At 32.2% G+C, this 11,115-nt stretch overlaps 1 protein-coding gene across 1 annotated transcript in view; it reads right to left on the reverse strand.

Moving 5' to 3' along the window:
- The window catches only part of LOC143235849 (protein maelstrom homolog), a 58,365-nt gene extending 47,786 nt beyond the window's left edge, over positions 1 to 10,579 (reverse strand). The window contains exons 1-3 of the mRNA XM_076474088.1: positions 10,307 to 10,579; positions 2,329 to 2,430; positions 1,049 to 1,142 (exon numbers count right to left, since the gene is read on the reverse strand). Coding sequence (XP_076330203.1) covers positions 1,049 to 1,142; positions 2,329 to 2,430; positions 10,307 to 10,438 — 328 coding nt within the window. The 5' untranslated portion in view covers positions 10,439 to 10,579. The remainder of the gene's footprint in view (positions 1 to 1,048; positions 1,143 to 2,328; positions 2,431 to 10,306) is intronic.
- Between the last annotated feature and the right edge of the window lie 536 nt (positions 10,580 to 11,115).

The following is an 11,115-nucleotide window of genomic DNA, read 5'->3' on the forward strand; positions in this document are numbered from 1 at the left end:
TCAGTCTGTGATCAAGCTGCCTATACCCTAGGATGAAAAAAAAAAAAAAAAAAATCTGGCCAGTAATTCACAACAAATAAAACATATGAAGCAATAAGGTGTTCCAGATATAAAATTGTTTGGACGTTACCTCTGGCAAGTACATCTGGCCCAGGTCAAAATTATGCATCCAATTATGCCCAATGGAGCAGTAATTTTTGGTAGTAACTATGCTTGACAAGTGGTTTCATTTCACAATGCATTTCAAATGGATTGAAAAATAATATTGGCATCTTCACACCAAAATAAGCAGAGATGAGTATAAGCTGGTGGGCTATAATTTCTCAATACTCAAATTAACAATGTTATCTCTAAAAATTATTTTTTTAACGGTTCATGAGCTACTTTCCTCATGCCATTTTTACCTCTTTTTTTATGTCACAGTTAAACACATCAGGACACCACAAATTCACAAATAAATTCTGAGGGGCAAGAAGAAAATTAGCTACTGTACTAATTTTTTAAATATATTTATTTTAAATACAGCATATTTTGTTTAATTTTTCTAAAAATTTTAATGTGTTTTGTTCTGGCTTTTAAAAAACTATGGGTATAATACACACACACACACACACACACATACATACATACATAAATAGTGTGCATCTTTAGTTCAAGTTCTCTAAATTTACTTCAACAATAGAAACACCAAAACGTGGTTCATCAGTTTGACAGACAGAACTATTATTGAGAGAAAGAGCTTAAATATGTTTATTTAACTAACATAAACTATCTTACCTTGAAAATGTTCCATTTTTGAATTAGTAGTAACAATATGTAAATGAATCTAATACTTTGGTAAATCATGATACATCACTATTTTTGTTCATTTTTATACTGATAATTTTTAAAATTAGTAAAAGTATTACTAGTTTTATCATTACCTTCACTATCAGTGGCACAAAATTAATGTATAAAAATTCATCTGAAGTAATGAAAGAAATATTATCATACAAGAGTTCCTACTGGAGTAAATGGAAGCAACTCGATGAAAGTAAATGTACCCTACCTTGGGGGCTTCCCATTTGTTCAATTAACATTTTTATTTGTCTAAACATTCTCTGTTCCTTTCTCTGCACTTCTTCTTCCTCTTTTGTTAAATCCTGAAAGGAAACTACGTTGTTACTGCACTTGTACGATAAGTAACAAAATCAAACCATATACATTTACATCAAATCTTGAAGTTTTGTAATCTTAATAGTCTAAGTTCAACATTATAAGACATGCACTAAAAATCTTAATCATTCACAAGAATTACACACTGGATGTGTGGTAACATTAAATTTATGAAATGACTTACATTTGTGAAATGACTTATCCATTTCATTATTTTACACTTTCAGTTTGTTGAATTACATATTATAGATTTTTTTACACTTAGGTTTTAAAAAACAAAGCAAAGAAATAACTTCAAAAAGCATAAAATACTATGAAACTAAAATTAAAACTGTTGGGTGTGTTTTAAGCTGGTACACCAAGGTTTTTTTCTATTCTCACATGTGCTTTTGTGAATGCCATAATAAGCTTCCATATTTATCCAGAGAGATAATTAGCTTTAGCCTTATGGCTGTGATAAAGAATCTGAAAATAATGTGTTCCATGTGAATGGAGAATAATTTTCTATTTTGGCTGTATTAACATTTAAACTGTGTTATAAGAGATTGCATAATCAAATGCACCATAAAAAATCCTTGGAATACAAGGCCATCATCATCTCTTCTTAACAGTATTTTTATCTCTATATGCAGACAAATCAAACTATAAGTAATGCTTGTTTTAATATTTTAACTAAGATAAGAAAATGTCAGCTTCTTTATGCTTGTGGGTCAGTTTCTTACCTAGACTGTAATCTGGTGGTCAAAACTATATGACTTGATAAAGTAAGTTTAGAATAATTTATTAATTTATATTTATTTTATCCTGTCCTATTATAACAAAGTTACCTCTTGAAAAGTTATCAGAACTGTGATGGGAATTATTTGCTTTGTAATGGTATTACTTTCTTGTTTTGTTCTGGAATTTTGGTCAACAAACAAAACAGTGAGAGGTTTGGATTTACTGTTCTTAATGCAGTCCTTCCTACTGATTTATTTTACTTTACTGTTGAATATTAACATTCTATACATATATTCAATGATTTGTTGCTATGTTGCACTCCTCCATTAAATTGTTCAACCTTTATGCAGTTAAGTGTCATTGCTTTAACGAATAAAGCTTATTTTTGTTTATTAAAAAAAAATCAAAAAATTCTATACCATAAGTCTGATATAATTATTCAGCGAGTCTTACATCAATCAGAAAACCATCAGAAGTATACTTTCCTTCTGTGGTTCCTTTCTTATATTCCATAGCCATGACTTCATATTTGTGTTTCTCTTCTGGTGTCATCATCTGTAACAAAAAATACTTACATCACCTTTCTCTAATAAATCAGGATAAAAACTGTCATAAACTTCTGAACCAACAAATCATGTTAGTAGTTAATAACTTTAAATACATTATACAATTTTCATATGTGATATTTACACATACAAAATACCCTCAAAATAATTATGCATGTTCATGCTTATTTTACTCATTTGCTCACAATAAGTAAGTCATTATCTGACAAGGTTATTAAGATATTAAATTTCCTAAAAAAACACATATTTAGTTTCTTACACTGTATAAGCACTTTTAAACAGTCTTTGGTTTTTAATACATAACTCCAGATTATACTGCTAATAAACAGTGATGATGATGACAACATACTAAGGCTTCATGAAATAAAAAGAAAACAAGTACAGTACAAAAAACAAAAGTGAGTTAGTTAGTCAGTTTGTTACTTTGAGGTTAGCTAGAAAGTTGGTTAGTGATCCATTTAGTTAATTATTGAACCTGTTACTGCGTTATCAGTCAATTAAAGAGTGAATCAGTTGGCCAGTTAAGAATTGTGGGTTCCACTGAAACTGTTATAAAATGTTCATGCTTATTTTGGTCAGTTGTTCACAATAAGAAATACAGTATTAAATACTGAAACACAATGTTTGAAACCATGTATGTGTGTGTATTAATGCACTAGCAACCAATATGATTATTCTTACTACTGGCTCCATCAGGCTCTGTAGAAATGAGGTGTTCCATAAGCCCATCTAGGTACTAGATGATATCACTATATGATCATGGGCCACCACTAATGGACTATCATGAGTAAAGTTAAAGGGGATTCTGTCTGTCCTTGCCACTCATCATATTGAATAAATCAGGGTCAGATTGCTTTTAAAAGTTTAAGGAACTATGTTCACCTATTGTGCTATTTTCAGAGCACTGTTCCTCAGGGCTCCACAATGTGCATTACCCTCCAGATTTTACAAGTGGAGTTGGGAATTCTTACCACATCCAGTTTCCAGTCATTGGGATGGTGAAAAGAGGCTTCTCCTCAAGAGTGTTAAAAGTGTGATCCTCCACTGTTGGAGAAGAGGGAAAAGTTGGGGGCTCTTCTACTCAGGTCCTTACATATTTTTCCCAGACATCAATAGGAGTAACACCAGCCTCCACAGGAGTTTCACTTAATTGCTCATGGTAATATGTATCTCCACCTGTGTCAATGCACCCTCTATCCTGAGACTACATATAAGCACCTCATATTTACATTTTCTGATACTAACATCTAGAATTACACATTGATTGTGTGTGTGTGTGAGAGAGCACTATCCATACAGAAAGCATCTGCACAGATCACAGGGGAGAGAACCACACTACATCCAGAACAGGTATGCTCTTCACCCTGAAAGTAATTCATGTACTGTGAACAGTATTTTCCATGAATTATCATCATAATTGGATCAGGCCAAAATCAGATAGCTGAGCTGATCCTTATATTTCATGTTGGGGGTTATGGCATTTGTTCTGCAATATATATATTTATTTATTTATACTTATGAGTGTATCCCAATCTGTAGCCATGGAGTGATGTATTCCAAACCAATGAAATCACTGTGAGATGGTAAGCAACACCAAAGTGAACAAACCTTGTCCTCTACCTGAAGAAGTTTGAAAGGCAACATCCCAGGCTCAGAATGATGGGATAAACCTAAGGAAACAGAACTTATCCATCCCATTATTTTTCACTCATGGTAGATACTTCATGAGTGGCAGGTAGTCCAACAAAGTACAGTGACACCACCCAGTGAGCCTCAAGATGGTCTTATGGAACACAATACTTCTTCAAAGCCTGTTGCAACCTAGATAAAGTGTACTGATTTAACAGTTGTTAGTGCATAATTTATTTTGTGAAAACACACCTGCCTGGGCAACATTTACCATGAAGAAGAATCCTATGAAAATAAGGTAAGGGACACTGAAAGGTAGTAAATAAAATACTAACCCCTCTGCTTTATAATCTAGCCAAAAGAATTGAGATAAGTTCATTAAAAAGGATAAATTATGCTTTCATCCCAAAGGAATGAGAGATTGAAGTGAGCTCACATTACTATAGGGGAAAGAACCACCCAAGCAGTAGGAGAGGGAGAGGTAAGAAGGGATTAGGTTTCCTCTCCTGTAGCATGAGGCTGAATGTGAAGGAGCTGAACCTAAGAGGTACGATGTAAAATAAGTTATCCAGACTAATGAATTATTGAAATGCAGTAAGTATGTTTTCTTATAGTAAAGCCGCATCGTGCTGTCTGCTGAGTTTACTGAGGGGAATCAAGCCCCTGATTTTAGCATTGTAAGTCTGTAGGCTTACCGCTGTGCTAGTGAGGACTAACTGCAGTAAGAACAGATGTCTCAGTTTTGAGAATGAAGCCCACCTTAATGGTTTCTGAAAGCAAAATTTAAGTGCTGTTCTGACAATTGAAAAGGTTGTAACAGCAGTAACCAGTAGTCTATGAAAGGTGTGTGAAAAGAAGTGTGGAATGTGAAGCCTATGTTAGTTGAAAGATAAAAACTCCAAACTACTGTACCTGACCTCTGTGTACAAAAAATACCAATAGTGGTGGGATACCTCACTGCGATAATGTACAGATAGGAGACAACTACAACAAACTTGGACATCCACAATCACAGTAAAATATGTCAGCTACGACTGAGTCAGAAGTAACTTTTGCATATATTGAAGAAATAATGCATTGATATAGATAAAAAAGATCAATGACTGGACACTAGTCTTTTGTCTTCTTAGGCTCAACAGATGATGGGAATAAAACCCCAGATGAACTAGTATAACTCTCTCAACACCCCCACACCAGCCAAACAGTGACAGCCCCATAATTTAGTTCCAATTCATGAAAATATGTGGGGGGGAGACATATCCAATAGGTCAAGCGGATAATGGTGGTGAAAGTGTGAACTGAATGACTAAACCTAACTCAAGGACCTAGATTCATGGGTGAGGGTATTACATGTGCAGAAACACTCAGGGTTTAGCTCTAACAGACCTTGAAAACACAATAAACACTGATGCTGCTGGTCGTGATCTGACTGAGTAACGTAACCTATGGTTATAGACAAAACCTGTTCTAGGTACCAAAGTCCCAAGGAGATGATGTTGGGGGACAGGACTCTTCAAACAGAAATAGAACTAAGATCCTTTTAGAAGTCTATACCATTCAAAATACCTAGAACAACAGAGATGAATGTAAGAACTGACAACTGAGTCAATGTATATATGTGAACAATATACATTCCAGCTTGTTATAAAAGAGGCTTCCAACCAAGTGTAGTATAAGGCAAACAATGTTGGAGTTGGGAGCTGTAAGCCCAGAGATACATTCTCCACTACAATGGGGTATTAATGTATTCAGGTGAATTCAATGAGCATATGCAGTATTTAAGAGTTGGAATAAGCTTCCATGTGGTAAAAGTAGGCTAAATTACAAAGTTCAAACAACCGTGTCAGATATGACATAACTACCCCTTCACACAACCTCCCTGCATGAGCCACAATGTCTGTAGATAGAGAGAAAACTAAACAGTCACTCCCATAACTTGCAGTCCTCAAGTAAGGTGCAAGCTCAAAAGCAACTGAGGAAGAGCAAAACATCACACTCTTAATGAACTAACTGAAGAAAATGAATTAAGGGCTGCTTATCCCAAAGTAGTCTCCATTTTGTGTTTTGTATTTCATTTAAATACTGTGTTGATTAATGTTAATTGAAACAACATTTAGTCAGGTAATTTTGTTTTGTAAGAGGTAAAGCAGTGTTCAACTATCTGCTGTTTTCACAATAGTGCATTAAACTCTGGATTCCAGCACTGCAAGCCCATAAACTTACTACTGTCTCACAGGAGAACATAAAGACAAACAAACAAGAAAGGCACAAGAAAAAAAACAAGTTCAAATTCTCTAAAGAATCTCAAGGATCACCCTCAATTACAGCTTTAAGAGTCCCTGAAAGAAAACAATGGAGCCAAATATATGTCTCCATCTCATTAAAAACAAGATCAACGACAGTCTCAACCAAGAGTGGTCCACTCCCTCTGAGTGTTGTGCAATGTTAAATATTAGAGGTCAAATAAGAGAGACTTGACTGTAATAATAATACAGGAATTCATACTGTAAATCATCTTGCTAATTGGAAAAACAATTATATTTAATTTTTTTCTTTTTCATGAAAATTAATTAGCTAACATGGAGAATGTTTAAAGTACCTCTGAATAACTCTAGCACTGGGAAACCAATTAGTAATGCTTTGTCAATAAAAAGTGACAACATTATCTGAATAAGTTGTTTATACACAGTACCAAGATAGAGGGTACACTGATATCAATGGAAAATGTTATGAGACATATTGCCAAAGGGCAATTAAGTGAGATATGAAAGACTGAATCAAGTGTGAAAAAATCAGATCAGTTCTTAGATGGGCAAAGAATGAAATACTGACAGTCAAGTAATTTTTCTGTGTATTCAATTAAATTATAAATAGTTTTAAGAAATTTCTTAAGTAATTTAGAAGCCTTACTGTGAGATATCTAAACAATACTTCTATAAGATTTAGGTAGAGAAGAAACTGTTTTACTGGTTATAAATATGTCCATCTACTATATAAAACTGATGAGTAAACAATCTCATAAAATCAGGGAAACAGTAAGGAGAGATATGATCAATTTATTGGTATTGGTATGTATTCAAGATTTTAGATTCTTGCTTATAATTTACATATCACTGAACTTGAAAAATATTGAAGAGAAATCTCAGTCCAGATGCATCAACCAACAAAAAAATGAAAACATAATTTTTAAGATTTTTTTCTTTCAAATTAAGATTATACTGAGATAAAATTTAATTATAAATTTTGCTAAAAATTCAAGCTCAGATGTAAAAGGTTAATAAATTTACAAGATGTATTCTTCACATTGTAAAATCATAGGATTGGGAAATTAATTTGTTCACAAATTGATGATTAAATACCAATTTGAGAATCAGGAAATGAAGAGTATTAAGTTGGAGTGTATAACTATGTGTAGATGCAATTATATTAATATACATAAAAAGAGCTAAGAACTAATAAGAATATTTTATTAATTCCCTTGGATGTTGGGGCCTTATGAAAGGTTTAATTTATCTTTACTGGGTAACTTACTATTTGTTACCAAACTTTTATGGTTTGTTGACAAACAAAACCAGGCTTTCTTCTTTGTTGCCATGGGTTCATGGAGTGAGGGAATATTTTTTTCCATTGCATTACATTAAAAACAACACCTGAAAATTTGAACCAGTATCTTTACTGAAATCTGTGGCATTAATTCAGTTTGACTAAATTACATTTATAAAAACCCTCTGCTTTCTCCCATTAATTCACCCTTCTATCCAATTTGCTAACTTACTCTCCACATAAACTTTTTTTTTTTTTTTACAAGCCTTATATGTGGCACTTTGTCAAATGTTTCCTAAAAATCCAGATACACCAAATCTACACTTTTACCTTTTTCTACATAAGTAGCAACCATTTCAAAGAATGTCAAAATATTTGTGGGTCATGATTTTCCCTTAGTGAAACCATGTTGACTATCCAATAAAATTTTAAATTTTGTTAAATGATTTTACAAAACATCTTTTAAAACTTTCCACAACAGATGCAAGACCAATGGATCTGTAACTGATGTGATAATTTTTCATCACTTCAGTTGAAAAGAAGAGTTTCATTAGCTAACTTCAAATCCTTCAATACCTATTCAAGAACTGACAATAAATACCAGAAAGTGACTTGCATATCCAATCTTTTACCTCCTTTAAAACTCTTAGGGAAATGTTATCTGGTTTAGGAACTTTATTTTTTAAATAATACAAACATCTTGTTTCCATTTATCTACTGTTCAAGATGTTGAATACTGCATAAATGTTTCCCAGTAAAAACCAAAGAAAAAGCAAAATTTAGTAATCCAGCCATCTCGTAACCATCAGATACTAGCCTTTTTAAATCATCATTGAAGGGTCTTACCTCAATTGTAACATTTTGTTAACTCTTACCTAATGTATTTTAAAAAATCGTTGTCGTTAAGTTTTACATTTTCGTCAACCTTTTCTTGTATATTCTATGTCCTAATTTCTTGTTTCATGAACTTTCTTGAATTTCTATAATCTTCCAAGTCTCCTATCATACCAGTCAATTTAAATTTCTTAAATTTATGAATATTTTCTTTAATTTCATCTCAATCTCTTTGTGAGTCAACCTGGTTTTTTACTTGTAGATACACTTTTTTTCTATAAGAAATATTTTATCTTGAATATTTAAAAAAGTATCTTTAAAAAATTTCCACATCTGATCTGTGTCTCCAAATACCTTAGCTACCATATTAACAACAGATACGCCTTGTAGTATACTTTTAAAATTTGCTTTTTTTGAAATTTGTAAACAAAATATCATTATTCCTTATCTCCATATGCAGCAAAACATTGAACCTAATAAAGCAGTGATCACTTGCACCTACATATTCCACAAGTTTCATCCTCTTGATCAATTCTATATTTGAAGTTAACAATAAATCTAAAATAGTGTTGTTTCTAGTAGGTTCCTTGACTAATTAGTGAAGAAAGTCAACTTGAACAGTTTCCAAAACCTTTTCTACCTCATGGTTTGACTCCAGCATTTCCAATCACCCATAACTTCATTAATAGTTGAAATCTTAATCTCACTGTAAAGTTTCTCACTAATTCCTACTAAAAGCTTTTTCTCTTTACCAGTAGGAACCCAAGTTATTTCAACTTTCTTGCTATTTCATTTAATATCCTTAACTTCAATAGGATGTAACTTGTATTTTACATATAAAATATGTAATACTATATCCCTATTACATCGCTTGTAACCCTGTACTTCAAAGAAATTTGTCATAAAAATCATCTATTTTTAACAATATTTCAGTTATTCCCATTACATCAAAATCCTCCATTCTCACTGATGCTCTAAAGTCATATGTTTTATTTCTTATACTTCTAGCATTATAACAGTAATAATTGAGTCTATTCTTATAACTGCTTCTATACTCATTTCCTATGTTAAACTTTTCTCTGCCTCTTAATTAGTTTCTTTTTTAAGTTTTGGCATTTTTCTTTAAATGCCTTTATCAACCCTTTATACATATTAATTAGCTCCTATGACATACTTTTCCTACACCATTAGCCCTTATGTGCACCACAAAAATTGCATCTATGCTAGTCCCCTTTATTATATCTGCTATTCTGCCAGTTGTCTCCACCATCTGTGGCCTTGGGTAGCATAATCCAATCCTTTCCAACCTATTTTACCTGTGGACTATTCTATCTAGATGTCTTGTCAAGGAATTGCCTATACTTAACATCCTTATCATCCACATCCTTCTCTGTCACTTTTGTTTTCTTTCCCTCCAGTTGTTCCTCATTTACAAAAGACAAGGAGTGAAATTTATTGCTCAACAGAATAAATTCATTATAACTAAATTCACCACTTTTTACTCTAATAGTACTCTAACTTTCTTACCTCTACTCATTACTATTAGTAAACAGAAATGTGAAAATGATTTTCTTCATCACTTTACCCATAAAAACGTGTCACCCTCGTCTGCAGTTTTAAAATTAATTAATGCTGAAGTTTTCCTGCTTCAGTCAACAACTGTGATGTGTGAACAGTTACAATATTGTCACAGCTAGTCGATATAAAATAATTGTAAATGTTACTTGAAACACTGATCATGTCTTTGGCCTTCTGTCTAACTCATATAAACTATACGTGTAGCTCTATTTGTCTAATCACCTTACATTTGAAAGTTGCAATTAATATTAACTAAAAATTTATAGTTACGATATACTTACCAGCCATTTTGGATGAGCAATTGTGGGCATCTCACTCATAGGAATGAATTGACCCTGAATTTGCATTTCTTGTTGAAGTTCTTTCATAAAAAAAGAAAATGAATTCTTTGCATTTTTGTTTTTTTTTGGCATGATGATTATGTTTAATTTTTCTTAAGACCTCAAATAAAAATTAGTAACAGTTTAGTATCATACAGACGTAACGTTTAAACATCAAACACTCTTTACCGTTCAACACCAAAAAATAATTCAAAGTAGGTAGTTCATAATACAATGTTTTTAAAAACCCGAAACAGAAAATAAAATGTATTTATAACTTTACAAACATGAATAAAAACAAGTTAATTTACGGTTATCAGCGTAAACGATAAACATAAATGGCAGTATTACGAAAATTTCTAAAATATTAAATTTGAAAATATTTCAAGTTCATCTCTCTATAAAATAATTTTTGTTTGATTGTTTTTTCGCTTAATCTCAGCTAATTAAATTATATACACATATAAACATTTTAGCATATTATAATTCCACACTTACGGAAAAAACACACATTGGAAATCATTATTTAATTTCAGCAGTGCATATTGGTATATAGAAAGCATATTAATACTAGAAATAATAATAATATCACCCTGTTGCTTTTATTTATTTAAACAAACAACATTTCGCTTTATAGCGTTTTCAGGAATATTCACTGAAATACAAACCGAAACTGAGATGACAAAGCTTCGAATGGTGTGAGAGTAAAAGTGCAGTTTTGGGTATCTGGATTTTCAGAAAGTATTTGATAAGGTAGGACATGAGTTGTT

This window comes from Tachypleus tridentatus, chromosome 12, assembly GCF_004210375.1.
Source record: "Tachypleus tridentatus isolate NWPU-2018 chromosome 12, ASM421037v1, whole genome shotgun sequence".
Lineage (NCBI taxonomy): Eukaryota > Metazoa > Arthropoda > Merostomata > Xiphosura > Limulidae > Tachypleus > Tachypleus tridentatus.